This window comes from Crinia signifera, chromosome 4 (assembly GCF_055691185.1).
Source record: "Crinia signifera chromosome 4, ASM5569118v1, whole genome shotgun sequence".
Lineage (NCBI taxonomy): Eukaryota > Metazoa > Chordata > Amphibia > Anura > Myobatrachidae > Crinia > Crinia signifera.
Window position 1 is genome coordinate 202,058,421 of NC_139220.1, and position 15,415 is coordinate 202,073,835.

A 15,415-nucleotide genomic window follows, 5' to 3' on the forward strand; every position below is an offset into this window, starting at 1 on the left:
GAGTAGACATTCACTCACATTCGCACACAGACACACACGGACAGTCAGCAAGAAACCTATTCAGTGAGTCAGGAGGAGAGATGTGAGACACGAGCAGGAGAGAGGAACGGAACCTAGAAGCGATGGGCTGGAGTGAGTGAGTAATCATGGTAGATATAAATGTTCAGTTGTTGATAAAGTTATGGAATACTGAAGTCTACAATTTATGTTAGTTTTATAGCAGTCTTAAGTCTGTCAATTGTTTAATGTTGTTTTAGGTAATATAAGCAAGGAGGCGTATATAAATATATATATAATAGCATATACATTAATTACTGTGTTACAATTATTCTGTATGGTTTGTTTGCCTATAAATAAAATCCTCCAATTGGAGCTAAAATTACAAGTCTCGAACTCTCATATTTGGGGAATCAAATTATGACAAGTACTCTGCATATTGTATTGTAAGGTCTATTAGAATATAATTGCAGATGTCAAATATATATGTTATTATATCAATACCAGATATAATAAATATATTTTATATAATATTTTAATCTCAATAACCCTTATTGGGATAAGAGAGATATATGATCCCTAAAATAAAACTCTACACCTGTAACATGGCAGAGCGAATTGGATTGTACTTTTTTTTTTCTCTTTCTTAGAAAATAGAAGTGTGGGAGGCAACAGAGTGGGTAGCCGCCGGGCTTCTGCTTCAAAGTGAGCTCTCCTCCTTCCTGCAATTCTAAATTTGCACTGTCCCTGAAGCAGAACACACTCAACTGCAGCCCACGTAATCTAATCTGCTGTCTCGTTATGACACTGGAAAAGAGAGCATGCGGAAGACATAGGAAGTCAGTTACGGCCACTCAGCTCCTTTCTGTGACACTGCAAGGAGTGGAAGCCGCGTCCTCCTTTAATGGACTGCAACGGACCCTTGCGCACTGTATGATGTGGCTGCTGTCAACCCCAAGTTCCTTCCACTGTCAGCAGACCAGGCCCCTGTGGATGCTGTGCACAGATGGAGCCTAGAGATACAGCAGTAACTCGCCAAGGGATCCTGCTGTGATCAACTGCACTGCTGCTGGGGCTGAAATTGAGGATCGTTGCCCGTAGTCTTGCACCCTCATCCCTCACTATTCTTCCACCAGAGAAACTGCACTGCAGTCTCCCTCAGATCACCTGCTGTGACTCGGGACTACAGTGATTACATCTCCCGGTGAGTCACAGGCTGGTTCTTCAGGGGGATGTTCACACTCACTGCTAAGCTAACCCATGGTGCACTGATACTACATTCTGTTGTACATCTACCCCTATCCCACTCCTTTTCAGATCCTGCACCCCACTTTGGTCTGTTTCCTACCTAAATTGTTATGTCATTTTTATTGGACCACATACTTTATTTGGGATACATACAATATTCCGGCATTTAAGATGCCGGAATTCAAAAGACCAAACCCTGCATCCCAATTTTGAGAATCCTGACAGGCGTTCCATAACACCCTAACCATAACCTTTCCTTACAGCTGCCTAACCCTAAACCCACCCCCCAAACCTCCTTTTTAGGATCTACACCTTACCCCCACCGCCCAAGCCTAACCTCACAGTCTAACTGTAACCCCACTTTCTAAGGGCCTAAACCTAACTGCCCCTCCCCACAGCCTAATCCAAAATTCCCCAACTAGTATCTAAACCTACCCCCCCCCCAGCCACATGCTCCCCGCATCCTCACTGATTAGGATGCCAATATATCGTCAGCCGGCAATCCAATCTGTTCACTGTTCTCACAGCCACCAAATGGATGTGTACATGACTAGGTAAAGTTAACTGGAGAAGTATAATCTTAGAAACAAGCAGGCTATTTCTGAAAATAGCCATCATTTTGTAATGTTATCCAATTTACAATAAATAATACCAAAATGTAAAACTACTTAAAATAACTTACTTTTATGGAGCTTTACAATTGTATAGGACATTGCAGTAAGAACTCTGTCACCTTCAAGTATGTAGATGTCCCATATCCTCAGGTTTAATGTGAAAGGGGTCTACAAAACACAAAAAGATTATTATATACTGCTATTCATTCCAACAGTTTCTAGAAAATGTATTTCTGTATTCTGTTATTTTTAACTTTATTCTTTAACATTAGTGGAGCAAATGCCCCCCAGCAGTGAAGCAGTGTAATTACTTGCTTTGGATCCTCTTACGCCTTAGTACGTCTAAGGGGGATATTCAATCTCCCGCTGCCATTCCTGATGGGGGAAATGGCGGGGGGGGGGAGGGGGTTATTCAATGCGGTCTTCCCCAACAGCAATGAACAGGGATCTCGGCAGAACGTGCCCGACTTCACAAGCAGTAGAGAACGTTCTGCCGAGAACGGGCAGGAATTGACGAGCTCCCGGCAGCTGCTCGCAGATTTCCGCCTGCTTCTTCAAGCCACGCCCCCACGCCACGCTCAGCAGGCGGGACATCGAATCCCGCCTGCGGAATCACAGTCGAGCCAGCCGAGAACGGGACAGGGTCAGGCCCAATGGTCGTGACCCTACATTGAATACCCCCCTTAATGTGCCATTGCTATGGCATGACTAGGAGACCTGGATGGCGAGGCTACAGAAATTAATAGCGTGGCTTTAGCTATATATTTTTTTCTTTCAATTTCTGGAAGGGGGGCCCACTGAACCAATCGGTTATACCAGTAAGCAGGTTGGAAAGGTAGTGATAAAGCTGGGGACACACTGGATTTCTGAACAATTTTGTTGATTGCCAAGGACTGGAACGACAGAATGTTTGAATGATCCAGTGTGTATGTACTATGTCGCTAATGATGCTCACTTCCAAGAGTTGTGACATCCTGCACTAGCCCTTCATGCAGAGCTGACCGGAGACCTTGCTAGCAGGTGCCATGCTGTCAAATGCAGACTAACAGTCACTGCTGGCATTGGCAAGTGTGTATGAGTCATCTAGAGTGCACCCAGCTTTGCAGTAGGAGAATTGTAGAGGTGCTGTGCTTGGAAGGGAGGGAGGAAAGCACACGATATAGTGGTACTCTGAACAGCTCTTGCATGGATGTGGAAGTAGTAACATCACTGGCACTAGGAGGAGGGCTCAGGGTTCATACCAAATACCATTAAATGTCAATATAGGTACATAATTATCTTTTATCACATAGTTTTATATAGATTTGGTTTTAGATCCTTTGGAATGCACCCCCTCGCTCAATCAGACTTTTCACAATTTTCCCAAAATGTAATTGGGCTCCAGAAACACATTTTTTTTTTATGAGTGCCTAACCATCCTCTTCCAACCTTCACATTCAGTCACGCACTCCAACTATTCTCTTTCCCAGTTTATCCAACAACTGTTCCCACCTTCCTTTTAGAATGCATGCTCTCTGGCAGGGCTCCCTTGTTCTATCCTGAACACTTATGTTGCCTTTCATTCTGGTCTCATCCCTTTCAGCAAATCTGATATTGTTTCATTGCCCAAAGGATAACTTGAGAACTACTGCCCACTCTTGGGGCTCTCACTAACTACTGCACAGCTAATTGGCCTAGTTTTAGCCCTTCCTTATCACAAATGGTCTGTGATTTCAAAGTAATGTTTTGGTTTCTTCGTACACATTAAATAGTTTTGATATATATACACCTTTAATCTATAACTTTAATACCTCTATACCAATAAGTTTGTTCCCTAATAAATAAAATATAAACAGATGCTATTCTGTAATATATTTATTGTCCCCTCACAATAAACTGTGAGTTTCTTTCAGTGTAAAGGACCCCCATATACTTGTCCAATTTGGCCACTTTTCAACCGATTCCAAACAGATCGGGCCAAGAAAGTGGCCAAATCGGAGGTATTTAACATCAGATCCGATGCACGGTCCCGTACGCCTTAAATCGGAAATTGAAGGTCGGACCAGCTGCACCTCTGATCTCTGACTCGGCCCCCCACCTAGCAGCAGGGAACACAATTGCATATGATATATCATATGCAGAAGCACCCAGGTGGCTCAAGGTGCATTGTATGCAACATCTTCCCTTGGAGAAGTCGCATAGTGTATGGAGGCCTTAAGTTTGATATACGCACATATTTCACTTGTTATATTTGTGTTTAATTGTCATATAATTCTGTGTGGTATAGTGCTATTGCAAAAAAAAAAAAATATCTGAATAGTGGCAGACATAATGGTGCAATTAAAATCTAAAAAAAAAAAACAGCATGACTAAAGACAGATTTTTTTGTTCTGCTGTTTCAGATTAAAAGTGCTTACAATACTTATCGCAGTGCACACAGCTTTTATGCTGCATACTTTAGTTTATAATGGGTTTCTTTTTCAAAGGCAACATTAAGATCAATACTCTGCATGTCGGAATTTCAATGTGTAGTACTAAAACTAACCTTTTAAAAGGGTTCAAGTTTTAATTATCGAAATTTAAAAAAAATAATAATACATTTCTGGTTATATTCTCACCCGATCTAGGAAGCACTGGAAAAACCATTTCATGGTGTACAGACTTGTAAAGAGTTCCTGAGTTTCCTGTCAAATTAAAAGTAAGAACTTAAGTAGTTAAGAATAAAAAGAAATTACAGTATAGATGATATTGAGGGGAAGATGAATCAAGCCTATTAGGGTCAATTGTTCTTTTGGGTGTCTAAGGGGGGTATTCAATGTCAGGGGCACGGCTGTCGAGCTAGCGCGACAGCCGTGCCCCTGTCCCGTTCTCGGTCAGCTCGCATGGAGCTCGGCAGTCGGTATTCAATGTCCCGGCCGCCGAACGGCGAGAAGGGGGTGTGGCCGCAAGTTGATAACGGAAATAGACGAGCTCCGGCCGGGAACTCGCCTATTTCCGGCTTTTCTCGGCAGAACGAGCCCGACAGCTTGTGATGTCGGGCTCGTTCTGCGGAGAAACCCTGTTCAATGCTGTCGGGGAAGACAGCATTGAATAGGGCCCCGCAGCCATCTCCCCCGTCGGGAGATGGCTGCGGGAGGTCGACAAAGATTGAATACCCCCCTAAGTAATTTCCTCCCATCCGAACAATTTAATTGTTATTCTGATCAGCATCCTATAACATCTGATGTGCCCGGGTTTAACTACTGTTAACAGTGTCAACCCCCATCTAAAAATAATAATTGCCCTCTTTGGGCACCCAAATAGACACTTCGCACATTTACCTCAACATCTCAGGAGGTGGTGAGCTGATTTTCTTTTTCTTAATATGAAAATTTTTAATAATTTGTAGTGAAATGCAGACTTTAGTTTTATCATGAATATTGATTACTTTACTTACAAAGTGCTGTTTAAGTTTAGGCATAAATTTCTTCATTAATTTATCATGATGTTCCTGAAATCTTAAGAGCTTTGGAAAACCTGGAACAAAAAATCCTAGGAAAGAACATACACCTGTAAATAAATGCTCGCTTAAAAAACAAACAAAAAAAAACTAAACATTTTGTTTATATATATATATATATATATATATATATATATATATATATATATATATATATATATATATATATATATATATATATATATATATATGTGTCCGAGGTGGGCGGCACTCAGAGACGATGCAGAAGGTTAAACCATAAAACGGTTTATTGTGAAAAAAGATGAGGCAACGTTTCGGGGATGACCCCCTTTCTCAAGCCAAAACAAACAAGTGAAATACAGTGAGTACACGCCAAATAAATACCTTAAAATGTGCAGCAGCCGCCTCCCATCAGCGTCGTGCACGTGCAGCACGCTGACATCTCCCCCCTCCGTCCCATCTTCCGTCTGCTCTCACCAGACGTCTGACGTGGGCGGAAGCTGTCGAGTCAGCTGAGCCGCTCCGTGGGCTGGGCTGGAGACGCGGCTTCCTCGTTACCTAGGTAACGGGGAATAAACAGACATACGTACATTTAGAACAGCATAAATATAAACAATACAAACAGCATGAATACAAACAGCGTGACCCAGTGTCTTGTGTATGCAGAGTGTCTAGTATACGGCACTGTGTTGGTCCCTACAAGTGTGTAGGATTATAAAAGCATAACGATATTGCGTGCTGTGTGTGTGTTTAATATGATAGGCTCAGCCGCCAATCTGTGCGGCAGTCTGATTGTGCTATAAAAAAATGAATAATAAATGCGAAAATATACAAATATCTATATATAAAAAAAAAAAAAAAAAAAAATCTTGTGTTGACAAGTCGGTCCTGTGTGGTTCAGTGTCGACTGACAAAAGGTGGACAGTGTAGGTAGGGTGGATAAGTGTGTAATAAAAAATGGACAGGGACATTCTCCTGCATGTAGCTCTCATGGCAGCTGTGTGATGCATTGCACAGTGCCAGTGGTTTATGTGTGGACAACAAATTCTATACATATTATGTGTAGTGTCTCCATGGTGAGGTTTGCATATGAATGCTGCATTCCTAACCTGTGGGGCTACATGTATGTAATGTATTGGGGGCAGATCTACATGTCGACGACCATGTTGAGGCTGATAGCCAGCAATATTTCATGGATAGAGAGCTGTGTTAGCTATAAAATACCAAAGGGCCGTAATGCCTGAAGGGATAATGCTTTGAAAATAATAAGAAAAACGTAATAATAAGAAAGCTGATGATAACACAGAAATCACAAAAAATTCTTGAAGCAACTTAAAGGAAACAGCCAAGCCACAGCGACTCGTTGAGTCCCCGGGGTTGGACAGTGTCTAGGCGGTAAATCCACCTCGCCTCCAATTGTAATAATAACTTTCCCCGGTTCCCTCCTCTGGGGGATGCTGGTACTTGGTCGATGATTTTATGTCGCATGGTTGCTACCCCATGTTGTAATAGGGCAAAGTGGCGGGCAACTGGCTGTTCGCTGGAGCCACTGGACAGTGCTGCTCTGATGGCCGTACGATGTTGCGCCATCCGTTCTTTGAATTGTCGCTCCGTTTTGCCCACGTAGCACAAGCCACATGGGCAGAACAGAGCATATACCACGTACTTAGACGTACAGGTGAGAGCTTTGTCTATGGGAAATTTTTTCCCAGTGTGGGGATGCGCTATATAGCTGCCTGTAAGCATAAAGCCGCATGTGGTGCAGCCAATGCATTTATTGCAGCCTTTTTTCTTTGAGAGAAAGTGTTCTTTGGAAGTGTGGCCCATATTGGTGACATCTGTTTTAACGAGCCAATCCTTGAGGTTTCTGTTTCTCTTAAAGCTCGGCATTAATCTATGATCTTTAAGCACTTTCAGATCGGGGTCAGTTGTTATTATTGGCCAGTATCTCTTGCCTCTCTGGACGAGGGTTTTACTGGCAGGGCTAAACTGTTGGACCCAAGGTGTTACTTTGCCCAATTCCTTTTTGGGTTTTTCTTGTAGCAGTTCAATTCTGGATTTTTTTGTAGCTTTCGCTCTGGCCCTTTCGATGTCGCCTGAGGGATATCCTCGTTCAATAAATTTTGCAGTCATGATGTCAAGTTGTTTCTTGGTCTCATCAGGGTCACTTGTACAGCGGCATACTCTAATAAATTGTGAATATGGAAGCCCCTTGATGGTGGGCTGTGGATGAAAGCTGGCATGGTGCAACAGAGTGTTCCTGTCTGTTGGTTTGGTGTATAAGGTAGTGGTGACCTGTCCCATTCGTGACATGATTTTAATGTCCAGGAAATTGACTTCCGTCGGATGGTGTGTCACTGTTAGTTTGACAGGATTATCGGATTGATTCTGTCGATCAATGATGCTCAGCAGGTCCACAATGTCCCCCCTCCATAGAATAAGTAGATCATCTATGTATCTGTAGTATAAGAACATTCTGGAAGCCACCGCTTGGTTGATGAAAAACAGTTGTTTTTCAATACCCCACATGTAAGCGTTGGCCAGGGAAGGTGCGGCCGCTGACCCCATGGCACAACCAGTGCGTTGTCTGTAAAATTTGCCATCGTAATAGAAATAATTATGTGCAAGGGTGAAGGTGAGTAGCTCAAGAAAGAATTCAGTATCTGGACCTGTGTATTGAGGGTTGCCGATGATGAGCTGCTGCACTGCAGAGACCCCTGCCGCATGCGGGATGCATGTGTATAAACTGGTCACATCTGCTGTGGCCAGTGTCACATCCTTGGGTATTGTACCCAGAGTCTCCAATTTTCTTATGAGTGTGGAGGAATCCTTAAGATGTGTAGACGTGTTTTGAATGCACGGCTGTAAAAATAAGTCCACATAGACTGCAATAGCTTCACATAGTGATCCTCGGGCGGACACTATCGGTCTGCCCGGTGGTTGCGTTGGATGCTTGTGCATCTTGGGTAAGATGTAAAACATAGGTGCTATGGGGTATTCCGTGGTGAGATGTTTATACACGTCTTTAGTAATGATGGAATTTGTAACAGCCTGTTGAAGTAGGGCATCCAGTTCCCGCTTATACTGCAGTGTGGGGTCACTCATTAGAACTTCGTAGGTGTCTGTGTCACTTAGCAACCGTTGACACTCATTTTTATATTGGCTAATGTCCATGACGACGATGGAGCCGCCTTTGTCCGCATTGCGGATGATGATGTCGGTTCGTTTACTGAGTTTCCTGAGCGTGTCAAATTCTTCCTTGGTCAAATTATGATGTAACTTGTGGGCCGCTGGTGTAGGTTTTTCTTCAATGGCGCGATAAAAGCTCTTAATGGATGGGTTCAGTGTGATGGGTTCAAATGTGGATTTAGCCCCCAATCTGTGGATCTTAATCTGTGTTGGGTTGGCATGTGTTTCTTTAGGGCCGAAGTGCTCCTTTAGTTTAAGTTGTCTTTGGAACCTGTAGTTGTCTACTTTATGCTGGAATCCATTGTATTGAGTGGTGGGTATGAATGACAGCCCCTTACCTAGAAGGGACAGTTCGGTGATCTCGAGGGGTACTGAGGACAGGTTGAATACGGCATCTGTTATGTTCTTGCTCGGCGGTTTTTGTCGCCGGTTTTGCCCGCCCCTGCGGGTGGCCTGCCTTTTGGGTGTGCTCCTGTCTCTGTCCTTGTGCGCACCGCTAAAGGGATGTTAGCTTTAACGGTCTTGGAGCTGGTAGGCCTGTCCTCATTTTCGCTTGCTGACGTGCTCGTCTGCTCATCATGGGCTGTTCTGGGGCGGCGTTTATTATAGGTTCTGCGTGATTGTCCCTGGTTTCTCGCTGTGCCTAGCCAGGGATAGACGCGATGTGTCTCGTAGTCCTGTTGCACCTTCAATAGTTTCTGCTTCTTGAATTGGATCAATTCATTGGTGTAGTCATCTAGTTGTGTCTTTAGAAGTGCCATCCAATTTTTGGAGTTGTCAGCTTCCAGAGTGGCTTTATGCTCGAGATTGTAATTTGCCAGTTTCAATTTAGTTTTATTGAGCTCCTGGGTGGATTCCTGGATAACCAGGAGCATGAGATCGGTTGAACATTTGTTGAGGATAGAAATCCAAGTTTTACAGAATTGGGCGTTATATCGCCCAATTGTGGGGAGATTATGTATGCGAAATCCCCTTGGGATCTGGCGGGCTCTGTAATAATCGGAGAGAGTGCGACTATGATATAGAAAGTCGACCTCCCTCTTGCTCAATTTGAGCAGTTCCCGGAAGATCTCTTCATTGGAGTTGTGCAAAATCGCAGTGAAAGCAGGTTCCTTGGATAAAATGTTTTCCACTTCCACATCAGAAAAACTGAAGTTGTCACTGTTGTCACATTGTAGAATGTATGACAGAGGATCATTCGGTTCCTGTTCAGCCATAATGGAGGTGGGCAGTGGCTACTGTAGATGTGAAGGTTGATCAGGGTCCAGTGAGGTAATTTTGTAGTGTAGAGAGCAACTGACACAATTCAGACTGTCAGTCTGTAATACTGTGTTGCCAGGTGAGCAGATGCAGGCAGTGTAAGTCTCCTTCCAATAGAGGTGCACAAAAGAGACCGTGCTCCAGGGGTGCTGGGATGAGTGAAAGTGCCTGTGCTGGGAAAGTGCAGGCAGGTGCTGTAAAGTGCGCAGTGCTTGTTGTCCCGCGCCGAGATCGGCCGGATGCTTGTAGCTGTGGGTGCCTTGCTCAGTGTCCAAGCTACTCAAAGCCAGTCACACAATATGATCCGAGGGAGCCGGCACTCGGAGTTGCTGTAGGGTCTTCTAATGCCCTGGTGCCTTCCCATATGCCAGAGGGCTAGTAGATATGTGTCCGAGGTGGGCGGCACTCAGAGACGATGCAGAAGGTTAAACCATAAAACGGTTTATTGTGAAAAAAGATGAGGCAACGTTTCGGGGATGACCCCCTTTCTCAAGCCAAAACAAACAAGTGAAATACAGTGAGTACACGCCAAATAAATACCTTAAAATGTGCAGCAGCCGCCTCCCATCAGCGTCGTGCACGTGCAGCACGCTGACATCTCCCCCCTCCGTCCCATCTTCCGTCTGCTCTCACCAGACGTCTGACGTGGGCGGAAGCTGTCGAGTCAGCTGAGCCGCTCCGTGGGCTGGGCTGGAGACGCGGCTTCCTCGTTACCTAGGTAACGGGGAATAAACAGACATACGTACATTTAGAACAGCATAAATATAAACAATACAAACAGCATGAATACAAACAGCGTGACCCAGTGTCTTGTGTATGCAGAGTGTCTAGTATACGGCACTGTGTTGGTCCCTACAAGTGTGTAGGATTATAAAAGCATAACGATATTGCGTGCTGTGTGTGTGTTTAATATGATAGGCTCAGCCGCCAATCTGTGCGGCAGTCTGATTGTGCTATAAAAAAATGAATAATAAATGCGAAAATATACAAATATCTATATATAAAAAAAACAAATCTTGTGTTGACAAGTCGGTCCTGTGTGGTTCAGTGTCGACTGACAAAAGGTGGACAGTGTAGGTAGGGTGGATAAGTGTGTAATAAAAAATGGACAGGGACATTCTCCTGCATGTAGCTCTCATGGCAGCTGTGTGATGCATTGCACAGTGCCAGTGGTTTATGTGTGGACAACAAATTCTATACATATTATGTGTAGTGTCTCCATGGTGAGGTTTGCATATGAATGCTGCATTCCTAACCTGTGGGGCTACATGTATGTAATGTATTGGGGGCAGATCTACATGTCGACGACCATGTTGAGGCTGATAGCCAGCAATATTTCATGGATAGAGAGCTGTGTTAGCTATAAAATACCAAAGGGCCGTAATGCCTGAAGGGATAATGCTTTGAAAATAATAAGAAAAACGTAATAATAAGAAAGCTGATGATAACACAGAAATCACAAAAAATTCTTGAAGCAACTTAAAGGAAACAGCCAAGCCACAGCGACTCGTTGAGTCCCCGGGGTTGGACAGTGTCTAGGCGGTAAATCCACCTCGCCTCCAATTGTAATAATAACTTTCCCCGGTTCCCTCCTCTGGGGGATGCTGGTACTTGGTCGATGATTTTATGTCGCATGGTTGCTACCCCAGGCGAGGTGGATTTACCGCCTAGACACTGTCCAACCCCGGGGACTCAACGAGTCGCTGTGGCTTGGCTGTTTCCTTTAAGTTGCTTCAAGAATTTTTTGTGATTTCTGTGTTATCATCAGCTTTCTTATTATTACGTTTTTCTTATTATTTTCAAAGCATTATCCCTTCAGGCATTACGGCCCTTTGGTATTTTATAGCTAACACAGCTCTCTATCCATGAAATATTGCTGGCTATCAGCCTCAACATGGTCGTCGACATGTAGATCTGCCCCCAATACATTACATACATGTAGCCCCACAGGTTAGGAATGCAGCATTCATATGCAAACCTCACCATGGAGACACTACACATAATATGTATAGAATTTGTTGTCCACACATAAACCACTGGCACTGTGCAATGCATCACACAGCTGCCATGAGAGCTACATGCAGGAGAATGTCCCTGTCCATTTTTTATTACACACTTATCCACCCTACCTACACTGTCCACCTTTTGTCAGTCGACACTGAACCACACAGGACCGACTTGTCAACACAAAATTTGTTTTTTTTATATATAGATATTTGTATATTTTCGCATTTATTATTCATTTTTTTATAGCACAATCAGACTGCCGCACAGATTGGCGGCTGAGCCTATCATATTAAACACACACACAGCACGCAATATCGTTATGCTTTTATAATCCTACACACTTGTAGGGACCAACACAGTGCCGTATACTAGACACTCTGCATACACAAGACACTGGGTCACGCTGTTTGTATTCATGCTGTTTGTATTGTTTATATTTATGCTGTTCTAAATGTACGTATGTCTGTTTATTCCCCGTTACCTAGGTAACGAGGAAGCCGCGTCTCCAGCCCAGCCCACGGAGCGGCTCAGCTGACTCGACAGCTTCCGCCCACGTCAGACGTCTGGTGAGAGCAGACGGAAGATGGGACGGAGGGGGGAGATGTCAGCGTGCTGCACGTGCACGACGCTGATGGGAGGCGGCTGCTGCACATTTTAAGGTATTTATTTGGCGTGTACTCACTGTATTTCACTTGTTTGTTTTGGCTTGAGAAAGGGGGTCATCCCCGAAACGTTGCCTCATCTTTTTTCACAATAAACCGTTTTATGGTCTAACCTTCTGCATCGTCTCTGAGTGCCGCCCACCTCGGACACATATCTACTAGCCCTCTGGCATATGGGAAGGCACCAGGGCATTAGAAGACCCTACAGCAACTCCGAGTGCCGGCTCCCTCGGATCATATTGTGTGACTGGCTTTGAGTAGCTTGGACACTGAGCAAGGCACCCACAGCTACAAGCATCCGGCCGATCTCGGCGCGGGACAACAAGCACTGCGCACTTTACAGCACCTGCCTGCACTTTCCCAGCACAGGCACTTTCACTCATCCCAGCACCCCTGGAGCACGGTCTCTTTTGTGCACCTCTATTGGAAGGAGACTTACACTGCCTGCATCTGCTCACCTGGCAACACAGTATTACAGACTGACAGTCTGAATTGTGTCAGTTGCTCTCTACACTACAAAATTACCTCACTGGACCCTGATCAACCTTCACATCTACAGTAGCCACTGCCCACCTCCATTATGGCTGAACAGGAACCGAATGATCCTCTGTCATACATTCTACAATGTGACAACAGTGACAACTTCAGTTTTTCTGATGTGGAAGTGGAAAACATTTTATCCAAGGAACCTGCTTTCACTGCGATTTTGCACAACTCCAATGAAGAGATCTTCCGGGAACTGCTCAAATTGAGCAAGAGGGAGGTCGACTTTCTATATCATAGTCGCACTCTCTCCGATTATTACAGAGCCCGCCAGATCCCAAGGGGATTTCGCATACATAATCTCCCCACAATTGGGCGATATAACGCCCAATTCTGTAAAACTTGGATTTCTATCCTCAACAAATGTTCAACCGATCTCATGCTCCTGGTTATCCAGGAATCCACCCAGGAGCTCAATAAAACTAAATTGAAACTGGCAAATTACAATCTCGAGCATAAAGCCACTCTGGAAGCTGACAACTCCAAAAATTGGATGGCACTTCTAAAGACACAACTAGATGACTACACCAATGAATTGATCCAATTCAAGAAGCAGAAACTATTGAAGGTGCAACAGGACTACGAGACACATCGCGTCTATCCCTGGCTAGGCACAGCGAGAAACCAGGGACAATCACGCAGAACCTATAATAAACGCCGCCCCAGAACAGCCCATGATGAGCAGACGAGCACGTCAGCAAGCGAAAATGAGGACAGGCCTACCAGCTCCAAGACCGTTAAAGCTAACATCCCTTTAGCGGTGCGCACAAGGACAGAGACAGGAGCACACCCAAAAGGCAGGCCACCCGCAGGGGCGGGCAAAACCGGCGACAAAAACCGCCGAGCAAGAACATAACAGATGCCGTATTCAACCTGTCCTCAGTACCCCTCGAGATCACCGAACTGTCCCTTCTAGGTAAGGGGCTGTCATTCATACCCACCACTCAATACAATGGATTCCAGCATAAAGTAGACAACTACAGGTTCCAAAGACAACTTAAACTAAAGGAGCACTTCGGCCCTAAAGAAACACATGCCAACCCAACACAGATTAAGATCCACAGATTGGGGGCTAAATCCACATTTGAACCCATCACACTGAACCCATCCATTAAGAGCTTTTATCGCGCCATTGAAGAAAAACCTACACCAGCGGCCCACAAGTTACATCATAATTTGACCAAGGAAGAATTTGACACGCTCAGGAAACTCAGTAAACGAACCGACATCATCATCCGCAATGCGGACAAAGGCGGCTCCATCGTCGTCATGGACATTAGCCAATATAAAAATGAGTGTCAACGGTTGCTAAGTGACACAGACACCTACGAAGTTCTAATGAGTGACCCCACACTGCAGTATAAGCGGGAACTGGATGCCCTACTTCAACAGGCTGTTACAAATTCCATCATTACTAAAGACGTGTATAAACATCTCACCACGGAATACCCCATAGCACCTATGTTTTACATCTTACCCAAGATGCACAAGCATCCAACGCAACCACCGGGCAGACCGATAGTGTCCGCCCGAGGATCACTATGTGAAGCTATTGCAGTCTATGTGGACTTATTTTTACAGCCGTGCATTCAAAACACGTCTACACATCTTAAGGATTCCTCCACACTCATAAGAAAATTGGAGACTCTGGGTACAATACCCAAGGATGTGACACTGGCCACAGCAGATGTGACCAGTTTATACACATGCATCCCGCATGCGGCAGGGGTCTCTGCAGTGCAGCAGCTCATCATCGGCAACCCTCAATACACAGGTCCAGATACTGAATTCTTTCTTGAGCTACTCACCTTCACCCTTGCACATAATTATTTCTATTACGATGGCAAATTTTACAGACAACGCACTGGTTGTGCCATGGGGTCAGCGGCCGCACCTTCCCTGGCCAACGCTTACATGTGGGGTATTGAAAAACAACTGTTTTTCATCAACCAAGCGGTGGCTTCCAGAATGTTCTTATACTACAGATACATAGATGATCTACTTATTCTATGGAGGGGGGACATTGTGGACCTGCTGAGCATCATTGATCGACAGAATCAATCCGATAATCCTGTCAAACTAACAGTGACACACCATCCGACGGAAGTCAATTTCCTGGACATTAAAATCATGTCACGAATGGGACAGGTCACCACTACCTTATACACCAAACCAACAGACAGGAACACTCTGTTGCACCATGCCAGCTTTCATCCACAGCCCACCATCAAGGGGCTTCCATATTCACAATTTATTAGAGTATGCCGCTGTACAAGTGACCCTGATGAGACCAAGAAACAACTTGACATCATGACTGCAAAATTTATTGAACGAGGATATCCCTCAGGCGACATCGAAAGGGCCAGAGCGAAAGCTACAAAAAAATCCAGAATTGAACTGCTACAAGAAAAACCCAAAAAGGAATTGGGCAAAGTAACACCTTGGGTCCAACAGTT

General features: G+C 44.6%; 1 protein-coding gene across 4 annotated transcripts in view; it reads right to left on the reverse strand.

Moving 5' to 3' along the window:
• The window catches only part of USP6NL (USP6 N-terminal like), a 225,014-nt gene that overhangs the window by 32,177 nt on the left and 177,422 nt on the right, over window positions 1-15,415 (reverse strand). For all 4 annotated transcript variants that reach the window (XM_083183410.1, XM_083183412.1, XM_083183409.1 and 1 more), the window contains 3 exons: window positions 5,275-5,369; window positions 4,457-4,522; window positions 1,928-2,027 (listed from right to left, as the gene is read on the reverse strand). In XM_083183410.1, the coding sequence (XP_083039536.1) occupies window positions 1,928-2,027; window positions 4,457-4,522; window positions 5,275-5,369 (261 nt within the window). The remainder of the gene's footprint in view (window positions 1-1,927; window positions 2,028-4,456; window positions 4,523-5,274; window positions 5,370-15,415) is intronic.